The sequence below is a fragment of the Poromitra crassiceps genome (genome assembly GCF_964638095.1).
Source record: "Poromitra crassiceps genome assembly, chromosome: 1".
Classification (NCBI taxonomy): domain Eukaryota; kingdom Metazoa; phylum Chordata; class Actinopteri; order Beryciformes; family Melamphaidae; genus Poromitra; species Poromitra crassiceps.
In genome coordinates, this window is record NC_139623.1 from 51,295,915 (window position 1) to 51,317,279 (window position 21,365).

The window sequence follows — 21,365 nt, forward strand, 5'->3', positions numbered from 1 at the left end:
CAACAATGGGTCATCCCTGCGGTACTTCATAGAGAATGACGACTGAGCGAGAGCAATTGAGAGAGCAGGAAAGCAAAGGAGGCAGTCCGACAAAAAGAGAGAAGAACACACGCTACACATCTGTACATCTGTATATTCCATTGACTGTCTGTGAGCAAAGTCTCAAAACTCTCCTCTCTTGTCCTCCCCCAGCGTCAGACTCTAACCCTCAAAGTCTCAAAACTCTCCTCTCGTGTCTCCTCTCCTCCCCCAGCGTCAGGGGGGCTCTGCAGCCGGGGCGTCGCCCTCTGAGTACAACGCGGCAGCTCTGATGGAGCACCTGAGGGAGAAGGAGGAGAGGATCCTGGCCCTGGAGGCCGACATGACCAAGTGGGAGCAGAAGTACCTGGAGGAGAGCGTCATGAGGCAGTTTGCCCTGGATGCTGCCGCCTCCGTCGCCACGCAGAGGTCTGTGTTTTTGTGTTTGTGTGTTTGTGTGTGTGTGTGTGTGCGTGCGTGCGTGCGCACGGTGTGTGTGTGTGTGAGAGAGAAGCCGGGCGTGAACCAGAAGATTCAAGACATCGGCCGAAAGAGGCTTATTTTGAAATAATGACGGACTCGGTGTACATAATCCCTTATTATAACACAGTTACCTAGTGAAGATGTTACCCCTTTCACCTAAAATATTGATTGAAGTGCATTGGGTGCATTCAGACCTGCACTTACTTGAGATCGGATCGCCCAAGGCGGATGTAAATAATGAGTGTGCACAAGTTCATGCGAGTTAGGACTTCAGCTTTACTAGCTTTACTCAGCTTTACTTTAGTTGACTACCTGCGCAGATATTTAGCGCATAGTGAAATTGGTATTAAAATCTTGCATTCAAAGTGGTGTTAAAAAAGTCTTAAATTTAACTTGTTGAAACATGCAAATACCCTGTGAGTGCGTTCATTGGCCAATCAGACTGGAGCTTTCAGTAAAGCCTTGTAATAAATTGGGTATAGTAATCCTTGAAGTTTATATAGAGCAGAACTTGACTCCGGCACATTAATCTCAGGCACAGAACATAACAGCGAACGCTTTGTTGTCCTGACTGTGATCAGTGTACCACAGCAGGCTGCCTGACCAACTAACTGTGATCAGACAGTGTACCACAGCAGGCTGCCTGACCACCTAACTGATCAGACAGTGTACCACAGCAGGCTGCCTGACCACCTGACTGTGATCAGACTGTATGACAGCAGGCTTCCTGACCACCTGACTGTGATCAGACAGTGTACAACAGCAGGCTGCCTGACCACCTGACTGTGATCAGACAGTGTACCACAGCAGGCTGCCTGACCACATGACTGTCAGGTGGTTGTTTCCTTCCCTGACTATTGGTGCTTTCAGAAAATATTTACACAACAATATTTGTGATAAATAACTATCAGTAATGTGGATATAAAGACAAAGTGGCTAAAGAAAAGAATAGAACACCTAGAACATTCTGGTAAGTTCTGAAAATTACATCACTTTACTGTAATGCAGCGTTTAAACCAGGAAAAGACAACACTTATGCCATATCATTACGATATCAAAATCTAAGACGATATCTAGCCTCCTATCATATCGGTATATTGCCCAGCCCTAAACTGAACGCGTGCTAAGTTGCCGAATGTGAACATCTTAAGCCGAGTTCCGTCTCTAACCCCTCCTCCTTGTGGTGGTGCAGGGACACATCGGTGGCGGCGACGATGATAAGTCACTCCGCCAGCAGCAGCTACGAAACGTCGGTGGAGGCTCGCATCCAGAAGGAGGAAGAGGAGATTCTCATGGCTAACCGGCGCTGTCTGGACATGGAGAGCAGGTACCAACTGAATATGCAAACACCAAGCATCTTCTGCACAAGCTGTATGGAAATGGAGAGCATGCACAGCCTCTGACCATGCAAACATCAGGCATCTTCTGCTCAAGCTGTCTGGACATGGAGAGGAGGTAACAGCCTCTGACCATGCAAACACCAGGCATCTTCTGCACAAGCTGTCTGGACATGGAGAGCAGGTAACAGCCTCTGACCATGCAAACACCAGGCATATTCTGCACAAGCTGTCTGGACATGGAGAGCAGGTAACAGCCTCTGACCATGCAAACACCAGCCATCTTCTGCTCAAGCTGTCTGGACATGGAGAGGAGGTAACAGCCTCTGACCATGCAAACACCAGGCATCTTCTGCACAAGCTGTCTGGACATGGAGAGCAGGTAACAGCCTCTGACCATGCAAACACCAGGCATCTTCTGCACAAGCTGTCTGGACATGGAGAGCAGGTAACAGCCTCTGACCATGCAAACACCAGGCATCTTCTGCACAAGCTGTCTGGACATGGAGAGCAGAACAGCCTCTGACCATGCAAACACCAGGCATCTTCTGCTCAAGCTGTATGGACATGGAGAGCAGGTAACAGCCTCTGACCATGCAAACACCAGGCATCTTCTGCTCAAGCTGTATGGACATGGAGAGCAGGTAACAGCCTCTGACCATGCAAACACCAGGCATCTTCTGCTCAAGCTGTATGGACATGGAGAGCAGGTAACAGCCTCTGACCATGCAAACATCAGGCATCTTCTGCTCAAGCTGTATGGACATGGAGAGCAGGTAACAGCCTCTGACCATGCAAACACCAGGCATCTTCTGCTCAAGCTGTATGGACATGGAGAGCAGGTAACAGCCTCTGACCATGCAAACATCAGGCATCTTCTGCTCAAGCTGTATGGACATGGAGAGCAGGTAACAGCCTCTGACCATGCAAACATCAGGCATCTTCTGCTCAAGCTGTATGGACATGGAGAGCAGGTAACAGCCTCTGATCATGCAAACACCAGGCATCTTCTGCACAAGCTGTCTGGACATGGAGATCATGCACAGCCTCTGACCATGCAAACACCAGCCATCTTCTGCACAAGCTTTATGGATGTGATCATTTCACATTTTCATATTCCCACATTTGTTGGGTATTAGAGGTCCCACAGACCAGACCACATGGAGGTTATCTCTCTCTCTCTATCTATCTTTCTATCTATCTATCTCTGTCTGTCTGTCTGTCTGTAGGCCCTCACTAGTACTTTTCTGTTACTGATTCAAAACATTTTACACACCAAAGTTTGCTGGCTGGGTGGTGTTTGGACACCAATCTGGGCTGATCACAGTGCTTAAAAACAGATAACTCCACCCAACCCAACTGGGAAGCCAGGTTACATTAAACAAATCCACAATCTATAACTATGAAGGTATATCATAAAACTGTATAGCTGAATGCCAGCCTTTCATTGGTCAATAATAATAATGCTGCTCCTCCTTTTGTTTTACTTGGAAAAGTCATCTCATGAAATTTCCTGGGCAAGTAATTTTTTTAATCATCTGTATTCATTTTTTTTTTAATAGTTTTTGGCGATTTAATCTTCACTGTGTCTTTGGATGTTCTTATACCTGGATCTTGTTTAGTTGTTTAGCTCTATCCATGACTAGAGTTGTTCCAATAATAAAACCAGTATCGGAAATGCCTCTGATACTGCCTCATTTATTAGCCCCCCAAAAAGTACTTTCACCCAGATAAAACGGTTGTTTTCCTGGAGATCATAGGGTTTACCCTGAGCCAGGCCATACAACAATGATAGCAAGCAATTATACCACATCCATAATTGGCCAAGTATAATTACATGTATAATAAATATATCAACCAATACGCTAGTTTGGGTATCGGAACATCTCTATCCTTGATGCACTCTATCCATTCTATCTGTCCATGACTGACCACATCTATTCATTCTCCTCTTCTCCCTGATCCAGGATAAAGAACCTGCATGCTCAGATCATAGAGAAGGATGCCATGATCAAGGTGCTGCACCAGCGCTCCAGGAAGTCTGAGTCCAACAAGTCAGACGGCCCATCTGCCATGCGGCCCTCCAAGTCCCTGATGTCCATCGCCAACACGGGCTCGGGTGGCTCCGGCCTGCTGTCACACAGCCTGGGCCTCAGCAGCTCCCCCATCACAGAGGAGCGCAAGGACACCAGCTGGAAGGGCAGTCTGGATAATAACCAGGAGAGGAGGGACACCAGCTGGAAGGGCAGTCTGGATAATAACCAGGAGAGAAGGGACACCAGCTGGAAGGGCAGTCTGGATAATAACCAGGAGAGGAGGGACACCAGCTGGAAGGGCAGTCTGGGTAAGAACAAGGAGAGCAGGGACACCAGCTGGAAGGGCAGTCTGGATAATAACCAGGAGAGGAGGGACACCAGCTGGAAGGGCAGTCTGGATAATAACCAGGAGAGGAGGGACACCAGCTGGAAGGGCAGTCTGGATAATAACCAGGAGAGGAGGGACACCAGCTGGAAGGGCAGTCTGGATAATAACCAGGAGAGGAGGGACACCAGCTGGAAGGGCAGTCTGGGTAAGAACAAGGAGAGCAGGGACACCAGCTGGAAGGGCAGTCTGGATAATAACCAGGAGAGGAGGGACACCAGCTGGAAGGGCAGTCTGGGTAAGAACAAGGAGAGCAGGGACACCAGCTGGAAGGGCAGTCTGGATAATAACCAGGAGAGGAGGGACACCAGCTGGAAGGGCAGTCTGGGTAAGAACAAGGAGAGCAGGGACACCAGCTGGAAGGGCAGTCTGGATAATAACCAGGAGAGGAGGGACACCAGCTGGAAGGGCAGTCTGGATAATAACCAGGAGAGGAGGGACACCAGCTGGAAGGGCAGTCTGGGTAAGAACAAGGAGAGCAGGGACACCAGCTGGAAGGGCAGTCTGGATAATAACCAGGAGAGGAGGGACACCAGCTGGAAGGGCAGTCTGGGTAAGAACAAGGAGAGCAGGGACACCAGCTGGAAGGACAGTCTGGATAATAACCAGGAGAGGAGGGACACCAGCTGGAAGGGCAGTCTGGATAATAACCAGGAGAGGAGGGACACCAGCTGGAAGGGCAGTCTGGGTAAGAACAAGGAGAGCAGGGACACCAGCTGGAAGGGCAGTCTGGGTAATAACCAGGAGAGGAGGGACACCAACTGGAAGGGCAGTCTGGATAATAACCAGGAGAGGAGGGACACCAGCTGGAAGGGCAGTCTGGGTAAGAACCAGGAGAGGAGGGACACCAGCTGGAAGGGCAGTCTGGGTAAGAACAAGGAGAGGAGGGACACCAGCTGGAAGGGCAGCCTGGGTAAGAACAAGGAGAGGAGGGACACCAACTGGAAGGGCAGTGTGGGTAAGAACAAGGAGAGCAGGGACACCAGCTGGAAGGGCAGTCTGGGTAAGAACAAGGAGAGGAGGGACACCAGCTGGAAGGGCAGTCTGGATAATAACCAGGAGAGGAGGGACACCAGCTGGAAGGGCAGTCTGGATAATAACCAGGAGAGAGGGACACCAGCTGGAAGGGCAGTCTGGGTAAGAACCAGGAGAGGAGGGACACCAGCTGGAAGGGCAGTCTGGGTAAGAACAAGGAGAGGAGGGACACCAGCTGGAAGGGCAGTCTGGATAATAACCAGGAGAGGAGGGACACCAGCTGGAAGGGCAGTCTGGATAATAACCAGGAGAGGAGGGACACCAGCTGGAAGGGCAGTCTGGGTAAGAACAAGGAGAGGAGGGACACCAGCTGGAAGGGCAGTCTGGATAATAACCAGGAGAGGAGGGACACCAGCTAGAAGGGCAGTCTGGGAAAGAACAAGGAGAGGAGGGACACCAGCTGGAAGGGCAGTCTGGGACATGACATGACATGACATGACATGACATGACATGACATTATCCAAGAGTCCAAGAGACAAAATCTCATTAAATGTCGCTGTAGGGCTCCTTGATATGAAAAAGGTTGAGAATCACTGCTAGTTAGATTGTGTTTTTGGCTGAGTAGTTTGAGAATGTCCAGAATTCTACTTCTACTCTTCTCTTCATAACTATGTACAATTCCTCAAGTTAGTGTAATTGAATCATTAAGAGGAAGGTAGTTTTAAAAAGTCACTTCTTCAAAATACGCATTTGTTTTTTTACCATATCTCGTACATTTAATCACACGACCTGGAGGGCTGAGGGGTGAAAGTAACTGACTACAGCCAGTATCTAATTATTATTATTTATTTTATTTGCTTTTTTAAGTCATTCACATACTGTGTACTTGATGGTTATTGGTTAATTTCAATCTGTGTTATTTTCCTCTTCTTTTTTTTGCCACCATGACGATTGACTGTTTGAAAACTTTGTCACTTCCCTGTTCCCAGTTCGCTGCTCACTGGGCCAGAACACACTCCAAACCCAAAAAGCAAACTAAAAAACAATAAATAAAAGCAGACGCTAGAAGGATCTAAAATTACCGGATTCTAAGAATACGGTAATTTTAAGAGAATTTCTCTCATATTCCTCCAGGTGTTCTGCTGGGTCCGGAGTTTCGGGCAGACTCTCTCAGGACGGAGTCCATCTCCTCGTCCCCCTCTCCAGTCCTTCCCTCCACCCCCATGACAGCTGGACACTCCAAGACGGGCAGCCGCGACAGCTGCACTCAGACGGACAAGGGCCAGAGCCAGGGGGGCCCGGACAGCAAGCCCAGCACCCCCGCCCTGCAGAGCATGACGCTGCCTGCACGCCTCTCCAGCCCCAGCCCCATCTACATACCAGACCGCCTAGCAGGTGAGGAATGGCTTGGTGGCTGTGTACTAGAGCAGTGGTTCTCAAATGGGGATCCGGGGACCCCCAGGGGTCCTTGAGGAGGTTCCAGGGGGTCCCCAGCCAAAAGGGGGGTAATTTATTTTTGCTATAATTCCATTCATAAGTAACACAATGACTATTCTGGTCATGGGTTTTATACACTTTCTGTAATAAAACATCTAAAAGCATCACTCTTATTATCAGGGGGACCGTGGGACAAAATCCTATCAAATGGGGGTCCCTGGTCTAATTTTTGTCAGTTTAGTCCCTCATGTGAAAAAAATTGAGAACCACTGTACTAGAGGGTGACATGGGAGTGGTATTTCACTCCTGTCCCATCCCACTCCCTCAAAAATCAGGGATGCAAACTAGTCACTTTTTCATCCCAAAATAGGGCACTGAAGTGAATGATTTTGTGTGTGCCCTGGTGTCTGTCAACTTTTTCACTATCCATGACTTTTCATCTGAAAAAAAAATACTCAGGCCAGAGTAAAAAAAAAATCCTGTCCTGTTCCAATCCCGGTAGAATGACTCCCATCCCCTCCCGTCCCGCTCCCTTTTTTTAAATTATTTGGATTTGATGTTCTCCCCATCCTTTTTACATTACTGCAGTTTTAATTCACACCATTTGACCAGTAGGCCTACGTATAAAAACTCATCTATTGTTGTCATGATTCCCGGCATCCATACAGGCACGATTGGCTGTGTCTGCGGGTGGGAAGCCGGATGAAGGGTATGTCCAGGACACATACCATTAATCCGGTTTCTGGTCGATTGGAGCTCCTGTTCGGGGCGGAAAGGAACTGGTGGGAATAGCGTGATTGTGCCATGTGCTACGGCCTGCCCTGCTGTCAGGTGAAAAGAAGCAGCTGGCACCTGCGCATGTGTCGGAAGCATTGTGCCAGTCTACGGCTCTCCCCAGATCGGGGCAGCAGGAGCGGGGGAATTGGCGAAGTACAATTGGGGAGAAAATGGGAGGGGGGGGGTCAGAAAACAAAAAGTGAAATAACTCCCAATTCCGTGGGAATCCCACAGGAATCCCGAAATAATGTCAGCCTCTACTGTGTACTGTACACAGGACAGGACATCTAGGTGACGTTAAGCGCAACACTCGTTACGTTAGGTAACATTATCATTGTTCATTTTAAAAAGATGGAGGTTAAAGGGACAGTTCACCCCTGAATCAAAAATACGTATTTTTCCTCTTACCTGTAGTGCTATTCATCCATCTAGATGGTTTTGGTGTGAGTTTCAGAGTTTTGGAGATATCGGGTGTAGATATGTCTGCCTTCTCTCCAATACAATGGAACTGGATGGCACTCAGCTTGTGGTGTTCAAAGCGGCAGAAAAAAAAAATAATTTATAGCTGCTGCGCAGCAATGGGTCGTGGCCGGGCAAGTCTCAAGGCTTTGAGCTAGAGGTCTTCGGGTATGCCCGACCCCCCGAATACCCGAGGTTCCGACTCGGACCCGGCCGGGTCTGGGTCCATTCAAAAGAAGGGCCTCCGAGTCTGGGTCGGTTCCGGTAGCGATTGTCACGGGTCTCGGGGCTCTGACAGTGAAATGCCGGGTCCAATAAGACCCGAGTGGACCCGGCGATCAGCGCTGATCACGAGAGAAACGCATCAAAACAGCACACGTGAGGCTTGTTGTCACAAACTGCAAGTAAATCCATAAAGAAAATAACTAGCAAAGAGCGTTCCCATCTGCAATGAAAATTACTTCCTCGTTTACATGAGGCGCATGTGACCACCACATGCGCACACATGCGCCTCAGGCAAACGAGGAAGTGATTTTCGTTGCAGAGAGGTAACCCTCTTGCTGGCTCCTCTCGCTATGGATTTAATTGAAGATGACTGTTTCCCGTACTTTTGGATTATTATTCGATTTTCGCATGGTGAGTACACAAGTCACAACATGTATGTGATTGTTTCTAGCGCTGTTGTGTGTGTTTTTGGGCGAAGGAACGGCGGTAGCATAGAGAGACTGCCACTGTACTATCTAACTAGGGTTAGGCAGCATCAACCAGGTGAGAATGCTATAATGTTAAGATGCACAAAGTTTCATTTGATATACAACTTGTAGCAGTTAACAAGCAACTTTGACGTCGACACCACTAGTCTCTGCCTCGGTATTTCTCGGATCTGTACGGGGCCGGGTCTCAGATTTGTAATAATAGACGGGTCCACTCCAGGTCCGGGTCCGACATTTATCGGTTCTGAACGGGGCCGGGTCTCAGATGTCTAATAATAGACGGGTCCATTACGGGTTCGGGCACAAATTCCCCGGGTCCATTAGGGTCCGGGTCCGTGATTTTGGACCCGTGAAGACCTCTACTTTGAGCTATTATGACATCACAATTGCTCGAGTGACATCAGTGATGGCATCACAATTGCTTGACTGACTGATGACATCACAAATACAACCTAATTGCCATAGGTAATTAAGGCAATTATAGCTGCTGCGCAGCAATGGGTCGTGGCCGGGCAAGTCTCAAGGCTTTGAGCTAGAGGTCTTCGGGTATGCCCGACCCCCCGAATACCCGAGGTTCCGACCCGGACCCGGCCGGGTCTGGGTCCATTCAAAAGAAGTGCCAAACTGCTTGACCAAACCCTTAGAAAAGTCATAGCACACCTGTCCTCAATAAGCCGCATGTTTTGAGTTCGGACATGTCTATGTGGCGCAGAAATTGTGGGGGTTATTACGCGCCAAAAAAGTGGCTGCTGCTGGGCAAGTCTCAAGGCTTTGAGCTATTATGACATCACAATTGCTCAAGTGACATCAGTGATGGCATCACAATTGCTTGACTGACTGATGACATCACAAATACAACCTAATTGCCAAAGGTAATTAAGGTAATTAGGCTATACACGGGGCCAGAATTCAACGTTTTGATGCACTGTGGGCTCAATTTTTGACCGATCGAAAATCTGGTTTGATACTTTTGTGTAGAACAGTCTAACGATGCAGATACTGAAGTTTGGTGTCGTTTGAAGAAAAAATGTGGGAGGAGTAGGGTTTAATTCATTTTTGCAGTTTTTGCAGTTTTGCGGTCTTTAGACTTCATAATTGGCCATAGGTTGCATTGTACAAAAGCTTCCCCTCATCTAGTCGCACATTTCGGTGAAAGTTGCAAAGCCGTAGCACGTATGCCTGATTTTTTATGAATTTTTTAAGTTTTAAACTTTAGACGGTCGCTGTAGTGCCACCGTTAGGACTATTGGCCCCAAATTTGCGTCAAATACGTTTGGCATGGGACTGGACCTTTGTGCAAAGTTTGGTTAGTTTTCATCCATGGGAAGTCGAACTTCCCGGGAGAAGAAAAATAATAATAATACAGGCAAATACAATAAGTGGCCCTGCCGCTTCGCTGGCCCGGCCACTAAAAACTCAACAGCAATGTCTCTTTCCAGAAATCATAACCAGCAACCACCATAACCTCAAGATAATCCACAGGCCTTGTTGTCAGCAGTTTCATGTAAGAAATTTTCTTTCGACCAAACACAGCAGCTAGCAGGTACGGGTCGTTGTGTTGTTAGACATTTTCTATTTTTCTATTTTGTTTCCTCAACATTGCGGTTGCCCCTACCTGTTCTGTGGTCATAAGGCAACATAGATGTTGCGTTGGTTAAAAGTATCAAATCCATGCAGTGGGGGGAAATAATACAATCCCACTGTCGGTGATGGTTTATTAAGATATTATGGATAACGTTTTGTGTGTGTGTGTGTGTGTGTGTGTGTGTGTGTGTGTGTGTGTGTGTGTGTGTGTGTGTGTGTGGATAAGTTAACGCAATCTTGTTGCTGTTGTGTAAAATCAACTGGAAACACAGGCAACGCTAGCCGCCATATTGGTGTGAACTTCCAACTTCTCTTACTTCCAAGACCATCCAACGGTTTCCAAAAGGACAGTTCTACAGAGTAGAATATGGACCATGTATATTTTAAGTGGATTTCTAGTTTCTATTTTGGAGGAGAACTTAAAAATATGTAAAACAGCATGTGATGATTGTGTTTTGTGTGTGCAGATGTGCCAGTGTTTCACAGCAGCACGCTGGAGAGGCGGGCACCCGTCCAGGCCCACCCGCAGCAGCAGGCCCCGCCCCCTCCCCCGGCCACGCTCACCCAGCAGGAAGTAGACAACGACATGGTAGAGATCCTCATCTGACATTGCCGTGACCTTTGGCACCCAACTCTGCCTTCTGGAAATCATCGTCCCAAACGCACCACACAAAAATAGATGCTGAATATAGAGACATAGTCATATTTCTACATGCGCACACATCCAAACACATCTCAACTGAGTGAGAAGAACAGTAGATTCACATCCTTAAACACATACTTTCAATCTAGGTGAAGTATTTCTCTCTTTTTGAATGAACTCTTGGTGTTTGACATTGGCTTTGTTCAAATGCACTACTTTTTCTGAGCTGTATTTTCATAAGAAACAGCGTGACTGTGTGACCGGGGAGGTGTAGTGTAATTGTTGCAATGTTTAGGCTACAGACTAATGGCAACCACATTGCTGTCAACCAAGATTGAGCAACCGATTGCCAGCTGATAGCACCGATGGCATTTCAGCAGTAGGCGGGACATTTGGGAACCTTGGAGCGTGATTGGCTGCTAACAGCCAATTTTACGCGAATGTTATGCTGCTGCCTAACTACTCACCAGCGAGCAGCCAACCGGCGGCGAGTGTTGTAAAGAATCTGCAGACTTGCCTGGAGAGTGCAGCTCTCATAGAGTGCAGCTCTCAGCAACCGAATGGACTTTTGGCAACTAGTTTGTAGAGTTGCTTGTGGCGTGGACGCGATTAGGATCATGATCCTCTTGTACAGTGTTGCTGGAGGCGGTTCAGGTCACCAGCCCCCCTCGGACCAAATGTATTGTCTGCCTTTTTGTTGCATTTATTGCACTACTTATTTTTTTGAAGAGTTTTTTTCCCTTGCTTTAGACATCTGACGTAGGTATTGTATTTATGTGTAATAAGTAGGTTATTGTTTTTTTTTAATGCCTCCACTGGCGATAGCCAGGCCGGAGGCATTATGGTTTCGGGTTGTCCGTCCGTCCGTACATACGTCCGTCCGTACTGTACGTATGTTCGTCCGATGTTCGTTAACGCGATATCTGAGGAACGCCTTGACGGAATTTCATCAAATTTGCCTCAAACGTCCACTTGGACTCAAGGATGAACTGATTAGATTTTGGTGGTCAAAGGTCAAGGTCACTGTGACCTCACGAATGCCATTTTCAAGCTCGTTAACACGATATCTCCGTAACGCCTTGATGGAATTTCTTCGAATTTGCCTCAAACGTCCACTTGGACTCAATGATGAACTGATTCGATTTTGGTGTTCAAAGGTCAAAGTTCAAGGTCACTGACCTCACGATCGCACGTTCCATGCTCGTTAATGCGATATCTCAGGAACGCCTTTACGGAATTTCTTCGAATTTGGTTCAAACGTCCACTTGGACTCAAGGATGAACTGATTACAGTTTGGTGGTCAAAGGTCAAGGTCACTGTGACTTCACAAACGCCATTTTCAAGCTCGTTAATGCAATATCTCAGTAACGCCTTGACGGAATTTCTTTACATTTGGCTCAAACGTCAAAGTTTGAGCTGGCGGTCAAAGTTTGAGTTGGCGGAGGCATATATCCGCGGTGCGGACGTTCTAGTTTTTTTTTACCATAGTTAGACACGGCACTTGGGTAATCAGAAGTGATATTGTAAACTACAAAACATTCTTAACCTTGTAAATACTGTATTTACATAGTGTATGACATACACTGTATGTATAAGTACATGTAGTGGAGGGCTGGGGGGTGTTGCAGTGCCAGAGCCACTGATTTGGGATGTTGGATGGGACGTTGCCTTGGCCGCTGCTGCTGAGTGACTGTTAGAACTTAAATGCCATTAACATGAACACACGGCACTCTGAAACACAATCTCTTTTTTATCAATCAATTCTTCATGTAGCGACAAGACGATCACACAGCCATACGTTCTGCCTTCTTCAGCAGATCAATATATAGTATATCAGCCTAGTTGCTCCTACCTGCAGACTATAATTAATCATAGTAGGTCATAGCATTAACCAACAGTGTCTTCTTACATCATCTCAACTAGGGCTGGGCATCGATATTGTGCTATGAGACTAGATCTCGTCTTAGATTTGCATATCGTGATATGACATTAGTGTTGTCTCTTCCTGGTTTTAAAGGCTGCATTACAGTAAAGTGATGTGATTTTGTGAACTTACCAGACTGTTCTACGTGTTCTATTATTTGCCTTTACCCCACTTAGTCATTTTATCCACATTACTGGTGATTATTTATCAAAAATATCATTGTGTAAATATTTTGTGAAAGCACCAATATAGTCACAAATTATTATTATTATTATTTGGTCAAAAATATCATATTTGATTTGGTCCATATTGCCCAGCCTACATGTGGCTTTGACTTACTTTGAAAATGTAGCCCACTTCGTAGAAAATACTGAGATATATTTCGTTAATCGCCATTTTTCTTTAATTTTTAATTTAAATTTTTGTCCATATCGCCCAGGACTAATCTGAAGTCACTCATCAAGGAATAGGCATGATTTACCACTGACAATCATCACATAAGAAAACGCATAATCAGTCCAGGAATAGGCATGATTTACCAATCAATTACCACAGACGATCATCACATCACATAACAAAACGCATCAGTCCAGGAATAGGCATGATTTACCACAGAGGATCATCACATCACATAACCAAACGCATCATCAGTCCAGGAATCCAACTAGCAAGACTTCTCTTCATTTGGACTCAGTGGTTTTAATTTATGACACGATGAATTGATGAGTTAAAAAACTGTGCAGGTGAAAAAAGAGAAAAATATCAAAGTATGTTAACACTTTATTTGGATAGTCCACCTCCAGAGAGTAAAGATTATTTGTAGCATTTCAAAAGCTTATAAATTGACATTAGTTGCCATTTAACCATTTAATTGAACTGTTTGGCTTTGTCTGTAGATGTTTTAACAGCTTATTAGTTGAGATTCAACAAACGGATTATGTTTGCTTCCCATTCCACACACCTGCACATAATTTAATGTAGGTATGTTCATGAATTGTCACATAGACTCTATAGATAATCTGTTGAACATCTGTTAAACAGTTGAATTGTAGAATGTCAACTAATAAGTGTTACCGAAAGTATTCCTGAAGAAAGCACATTGTGAACATTATGTCCATGTTTTTTAGATCAACTAATTTAGATGTTCTGGCAGCAGCAGCGTAACCAAATTCTATCTCTGTCTCAGGCACTGCCATGCACGGACCATCAGACATTTCCACTGTGGTCCAGTTAGCTGCCTGTGTCCCCACTGGATGGGGTCACTAACAAAGAAATGAAGAATAGTTTAATTTAACTGTACTTCCTGTCACCACTCGCTCGGCACAGGACGTACTTCCTGTCACCACTCGCTCGGCACAGGAGCCAGAGGCTTCCCGTGTCTGCCTGAGGGTCTGGGGCCAAATGTTTTAGTTGCTTTCAGGCCCTTGGCAAAATGTCAGTGGGCATGTTCACATTGATTGCAATATTCTGTTATCAATCCGATTAAGACAATACTCTGAATAAGACGCAACAGCATTTTCTAGATACCTTAACCTGAATAAGGTCATAGCAAAAGCAATAGTCAAATGAAGACGTGGAGTATTCTGATCTTAGTCCCGTTATTGAAGTGCGTTGTAGACATGTACCTTAATCGCACTATGACGTCCTATCGAAGATTTTGCAGCATTTTGCAACACGTACGGCAGTCCAACTGCTTGACGACGCATGCTCTAGCTTCCAGCAAGTGTTGCGCAACTTGTTTACAGAAGAGGGAAACTTGGACGTCATGTGGGCGTGTCTTGAGTCATTAATCAGACTGCTGTGTAACATGTAAACAGGAATATGAATGGGATATTCTATAAGCACCTCATGTAAACATCATAAAAATATTGTCTTATTTAGAATAAGGTCATAGTAGGATCATTGCAGTCCATGTATATACCGTAGATGGGTCAGTGGGCCAAAAGTCAGGGTCATGTGGGGGTCCTCAACATGAGCGTGTAGAATAACCCGCGGTCCAAGATCTGCAGGATCAGCACATTAGCAGACATGCAGCAGCAGGTCAGGTCAACTTTGTCCAGTATTTCCAAATCATTCTCAGCATTTCTTCCAAACATGCTTGAAGTACCAGATGGGTGGGATTAACTGAGGACAGAACGAATAAGGTCCAATAAGGTTCGACAATCAGAGGGAAGACTACCAAGGTGACATTCCAGGACTTTGTTGTGAATGTCTAGATGTTGTGGCACTCATGTATATCATTCCTCCCATCCATCTGTTACTGTGGATGAGAACAAACTGTAACTAGTATTTGCAAATTTGACTGATTTGAGGTCTGATTTGAATCGACACCCTGCCTCAAAGGGCATCATCAGTTTGGGTTTGAACTTGAATGCCTTATCAAGTGGAACTTATATATATATGTATGTATATATATATATATATATATATATATATATATATATATATATATATATATATATATATATATATATATAATCATCAGGTTAGGGCGAAGTAATGCTGCATTACATTACACTATGCACAGAGGAGAGTTACGGATTGACTGTGAATGTCTTCCTTGAGTTAGGCAGTTAGCCTCCTAGCCAGTTGCATCTCTTGCTTCTGACCAAAGGCTTAGCATTTGTTTTGGGTACAAAATCCTTGTGTACACTAAGAAATCTCCATCTTAACAAGCCATCTCATCTCATATTCAATCTTAAAATCTTAAAACAGGTGAAATAATCTCCGAGTGGAGTGACAAATCAAGAAGTTTGTTGATTATGTCATTCAAGAACATGTGTTGTGGTTGAAATATGTTAAGATGGGCATTTTTAGGGTAACCTATTATGTATTCTCCCCATCAGTGGTTGTATGGGGGTGACAGGTGAGGATGGCTCAAGCAGTTGTAAGCAGGAGTGGGTAAAGTGTTTCCACTTTATGGCCAAAGCAAAAGCCAGAAAGTCAAGTCTCAATCAAAAAATATATATAAAAAATCATGGATTTAAGGTTTCAGTTACGCGTTTAGATCAATATTACAATTTAGTTTAGGTTATTCTGTAAAAATGTTTCTGCAGCTCAGCGAGAATGGGACAACTACAACATGTCCAGATTAGCATTCAATTTGTTCTGGACCCTTCTGGTCTTTTGTGCTTTTGTCACTTCCTAATGTTTGGTTCCCACCATTCCTTGCGGTGCTCCTGCTTGAGCACATCCACATCGTCGTCCATCTTTGTAGTTTGGAAGATGTCCAGTGAAAGCCAAAAAACGTGGGACCAAAGAAGCTGAGGCTGGTGGGACAAGCTGATGCAGATTCAGAGTCACCAAGTGTTTCACTACAGGACTGTTTAATCAAGACAACAGGGTTAGGAAGGAACGCACTGATATGCTTTATAACTGCAGATACTTCTCCCATCAGGGTTCATTACTCTAACACTAGAAGGGTCAGAATTCCATAACTACTAGAACGGCCATAAGCAGCCATTTTTACCTGTAGATTCCAAACTATAATTTCTCATGATAAATACCCAATTGAGAGATTAATGCATTTATTGTGTTAAGATATCTTTTAAAAAGACAAAACCACACCAAAATGTGAAAAGATGGGCTAAAAATTAGGCATAGAACACCGGGAAATTCAGTGAAGTAAAAATAACCGCCTATGGCCAAAATAGGCCAAAAATGATATTTTCTCTGCCTTTTGTGTAATTCATATAAAAACAATTATAAATGAAAATACAGACACTTTTAGGAAAAGTCAGGTACCAGCAGTATTGTATTTTTTTATTTGAGAAAGTTATTGCACACAAAGGTCAAAATGACTGCCGTGGCCGTTCTAGTGTTAACAAGATGTAGACTACAACATGGGGGTCAATGGACAACAATTATTGCAATATAATCAATGTTTTTCAATTGCAGAGATGTCAAATCCTGTCACTTTCTTTGATTCCCGGCACATAGTAACACGTGAACCTGGTATCTGATGCCAGCGTCGGAGGATCCCTAAACAGAACCCCCCCTGGTCAGGCTGTTGCTAGTTACCCTAACCCCTGGTCAGGCTGTTACTAGTTACCCTAACCCTGATCAGGCTGTTACTAGTTACCCTAACCCTCATCAGGCTGTTACCAGTTACCCTAAGGCAGGCTGTTACCACTTACCCTAACCCTGATCAGGCTGTTACTAGTTACCCTGACCCTAGGTCAGGCTGTTACCAGTTACCCTAACCCTGATCAGGCTGTTACTAGTTACCCTAACCCTAGGTCAGGCTGTTACTAGTTACCCTAACCCTCATCAGGCTGTTACCAGTTACCCTAAGGCAGGCTGTTACCACTTACCCTAACCCTGATCAGGCTGTTACTAGTTACCCTGACCCTAGGTCAGGCTGTTACCAGTTACCCTAACCCTGATCAGGCTGTTACTAGTTACCCTAACCCTAGGTCAGGCTGTTACTAGTTACCCTAACCCTGATCAGGCTGTTACTAGTTACCCTAACCCTAGGTCAGGCTGTTACTAGTTACCCTAACCCTGATCAGGCTGTTACTAGTTACCCTAACCCTGATCAGGCTGTTACTAGTTACCCTAACCCTGATCAGGCTGTCACTAGTTACCCTAACCCTAGGTCAGGCTGCTACTAATTACCCTAACCCTGATCAGGCTGTTACTAGTTACCCTAAGGCCTGGTCAGGCTGTTACTAGTTACCCTAATCCTCCTGATCATGCTGTTACTAGTTACCCTAACCTTTCCCCTGGTCAGGCTGTTACTAGTTGCCCTAGCCCTTCCCCTGACCAGGCTGTTAGTATTTACCCAAACCATTCCCCTGCTCAGGCTGTTACTAGTTGCCCTAACCTTTCCCCTGCTCAGGCTGTTACTAGTTGCCCTAACCCTTCTCTCCTGGTCAGGCTGTTAGTATTTGCCCTAACCCTTCTCCTGGTCAGGCTGTTACTGGTTGCCCTAACCCTTCTCCTGGTCAGGAAGTTACTGGTTGCCCTAACCCTTCTCCTGGTCAGGCTGTTACTGGTTGCCCTAACCCTTCTCCTGGACAGGCTGTTACTAGTTACCCTAACCCTTCTGCTGGTCAGGCTGTTACTAGTTACCCTAACCCTTCTCCTGGTCAGGCTGTTACTGGTTGCCCTAACCCTTCTCCTGGTCAGGCTGTTACTAGTTACCCTAACCCTTCTCCTGGTCAGGCTGTTACTAGTTACCCTAACCCTTCCCCTGGCCAGGCTGTTAACTAGTGAGATGTATTTTCATTGGGGAGTTAAAGTGATTTTGTAACTGAATAATGAAAGCACAATGCCAGTGTTAAGTATGCAATATGTCAACACATTTTTGTATTCACCAGCACATTGAGAAGTGTCCTTCACCTTGGTACTGTAAGATTTCTAACAAGAAGTTGTCATCTGTCCGGAGGGCTCAGCTGTAAATTAAGACAAGGGACCTGTGGGGAAGGGTCAGGCGTCCGGTGGGATCATCGCATTTTCTGCCTACAACTTTCAAAAAGTAATCTTTTCAGAAATAAACAAAATCTGTTTATTTGTCATTTTTGTGATGTTTTTTGTATATAGATTTTGCTACATGTCCTCCAATCCGTACGACAAATTGTCGTTTTTGTCCGACCATCCAATACAACCATATAATACGTTTGCTAGCTTAGCGCCACTCGGCGGTAGAGAAAAAGTACTACAGCAACTTCCCTCCCAAAAGCGAGAGCAGCCACTGAAGGCTGAGCCATAGCATCATTAAACACAAGAAGGAAAATTGTGAGAGGCTTTTGTTGAGGCAGACTCATTGTTTTCAGGATGATAAAAACAAGCCTGCGTAACACAATAAGGTACACACATAATATAGTAGTTACTAGTAAACTAGTCTCGCGAGCCAGCCTCTCTTCCCTTCAGTCAGAGAGTCTGGCGCCGTGGAAACAGGCAACAGGGATCAGCCCGCCCCTGCTCTAAAGCTGCTCTCCCATTTGAGCGGCTGTTTCGGTGGCAGCAGGATATCCGCTCCCCCGCTTGCAAGCTCTGTCACGCTCTGTCATTGGCTCCGACCATGTCAATCAGAGCGGCTTCCGCTCCCATGTGTGTCGCTGTAGCGTGATTTATATTCGCACATAGGTTACGCAACAACCACGCCCTGTGCCCGCCTACGCAGCAGTCAAGCGCCGGGATTGGCCAGGCGCCCATGCTCACGTGAGACTGACAAGGTGAAAGCCACAACAGACTCGTCCGCCTCGTATAAAGCTTAATAACAACTGATTCACTTGGACTTGTCTATTCATAGTATTCCCTTGATGTCACATGCATTTCCGACCAATATGGCACTTTACATTACACACAGCTCATTGGCTGTGTGTGTAATTAGATTGTAATCACCTGTTAATTGATTACAATCAGACCAAGATGTCTGTGTGGTGATGTCACAGAATACTATCAATAAACCACTGGTCTACTTGTTGCTGTGAGTTTTGTATTGTTGTGCTAACATTCTGGTATGATAAACATGGACCTGGAACCATTCTGCCTATGTTTGAATCTGGTTTTCTATTTTGACACTTATGAGCACTCAGTGCAGACTCAGAGTAGTTAACTGTTTCTTTAATGATTAATACATGTCAGTTCGTGAATATATTAGTTAATCATTAGATAGTTGCTGATTAGTCGGTCAATTCCTGAATAGAGTGGTTAATGATTAGTAAATGTGAAAATAATAATAATAATTGAAAACAAAATATTAAAAAAATATATATATATATTTTATATTATAAATTTTTCTTTTTCAAGTCTTTCATTTCCATAACAAAACTGCGTAGAGATCCATTGTAAGTTACCTAGGCTGATGGTCTAGGGGTTAAGTCGGTCATCTTAACAACTGCATTGTATGCGGAGAAGTGCAGGTTCGATTCTGCAGGGGATTTGAAGTTGTCTCCCCACCCCTCCCTCCCCCCCCTCATCCCCTCCCTCCTCTGCCATCTCCTGGCCTCCTTCCTTCACCCTGCTCTTCCTCTGCCATCTCCTGGCCCTCATCCCATCCCCCCACCCCTCCCTCCCTGCCATCTCCCGGCCTCCCTCCTTCACTGTGTTCTCACACAACCACTCTCACCATCTCTGCAGGGACTGTGCCTGCTCTCCTCTCTCCTCTGTGGGTCAGTCCCTGCAGAGATGGTAGTAGAGTGGTTGAGTGAGAACAGGGTGAGAGGAAGGAGGCTGGGAGATACATAGATAGATGGCAGAGGAGGGAATTTTGTTGGAGGACGGGAAGGGAGACAGGAGGGCGTTAGAAGGAAGGACAGGGGGCTAGAGAGAGGAGAGGTGACAGGAGGAGAGGTCAGGCAGTGGGGGTGGACAGGTTGGAGGGGACGTTAGACAGTGGGGAGGCGGGCGGGGGATGGTGTGGGACTGCTTGTCCTCTCTCTTCTCTCTCCTGCCTTGTCCTCTCTCTTCTCTCTCCTGCCTTGTCCTCTCTCTTGCCTTGTCCTCTCTCTTCTCTCTCCTGCCTTGTCCTCTTCTCTCTCCTGCCTTGTCCTCTCTCTTGCCTTGTCCTCTCTCTTCTCTCTCCTGCCTTGTCCTCTCTCCTGCCTTGTCCTCTCTCTTCTCTCTCCTGCGTTGTCCTCTCTCCTGCCTTGTCCTCTCTCTTCTCTCTCCTGCCTTGTCCTCTCTCTTCTCTCTCCTGGCTTGTCCTCTCTCTTCTCTCTCCTGCCTTGTCCTCTCTCTTCTCTCTCCTGCCTTGTCCTCTCTCTTGCCTGTCCTCTCTCTTCTCTCTCCTGCCTTGTCCTCTCTCTTCTCTCTCTTGCCTTGTCCTCCCTCTTCTCTCTCCTGCCTTGTCCTCTCTCCTGCCTTGTCCTCTCTCTTCTCTCTCTTGCCTTGTCCTCTCTCCTGCCTTGTCCTCTCTCTTCTCTCTCCTGCCTTGTCCTCTCTCTTCTCTCTCCTGCCTTGTCCTCTCTCTTCTCTCTCTTGCCTTGTCCTCTCTCTTCTCTCCTGCCTTGTCCTCTCTTCTCTCTCCTGCCTTGTCCTCTCTCTTCTCTCTCCTGCCTTGTCCTCTCTCCTGCCTTGTCCTCTCTCTTGCCTTGTCCTCTCTCTTCTCTCTCCTGCCTTGTCCTCTCTCTTCTCTCTCTTGCCTTGTCCTCTTTCTTCTCTCTCCTGCCTTGTCCTCTCTCCTGCCTTGTCCTCTCTCTTCTCTCTCCTGCCTTGTCCTCTCTTCTCTCTCTTGCCTTGTCCTCTCTCTTCTCTCTCCTGCCTTGTCCTCTCTCTTCTCTCTCCTGCCTTGTCCTCTCTCTTCTCTCTCTTGCCTTGTCCTCTCTCTTCTCTCTCCTGCCTTGTCCTCTTTCTTCTCTCTCCTGCCTTGTCCTCTCTCCTGCCTTGTCCTCTCTCTTCTCTCTCCTGCCTTGTCCTCCCTCTTCTCTCTCTTGCCTTGTCCTCTCTCTTCTCTCTCCTGCCTTGTCCTCTCTCCTGCCTTGTCCTCTCTCTTCTCTCTCCTGCCTTGTCCTCTCTCTTCTCTCTCCTGCCTTGTCCTCTCTCTTCTCTCTTGCCTTGTCCTCTCTCTCCTCTCTCCTGCCTTGTCCTCTCTCTTGCCTTGTCCTCTCTCCTGCCTTGTCCTCTCTCTTGCCTTGTCCTCTCTCTCC

The 21,365-nt window shown here is 46.1% G+C and overlaps 1 protein-coding gene across 1 annotated transcript in view; it reads left to right on the forward strand.

The window, feature by feature from the left end:
• The window catches only part of amot (angiomotin), a 122,385-nt gene extending 107,336 nt beyond the window's left edge, over positions 1-15,049 (forward strand). The window contains exons 15-19 of the mRNA XM_083639863.1: positions 254-447; positions 1,694-1,828; positions 3,806-4,047; positions 6,369-6,629; positions 10,672-15,049. Coding sequence (XP_083495989.1) covers positions 254-447; positions 1,694-1,828; positions 3,806-4,047; positions 6,369-6,629; positions 10,672-10,811 — 972 coding nt within the window. The 3' untranslated portion in view covers positions 10,812-15,049. The remainder of the gene's footprint in view (positions 1-253; positions 448-1,693; positions 1,829-3,805; positions 4,048-6,368; positions 6,630-10,671) is intronic.
• The last annotated feature ends 6,316 nt before the right edge of the window (positions 15,050-21,365 follow it).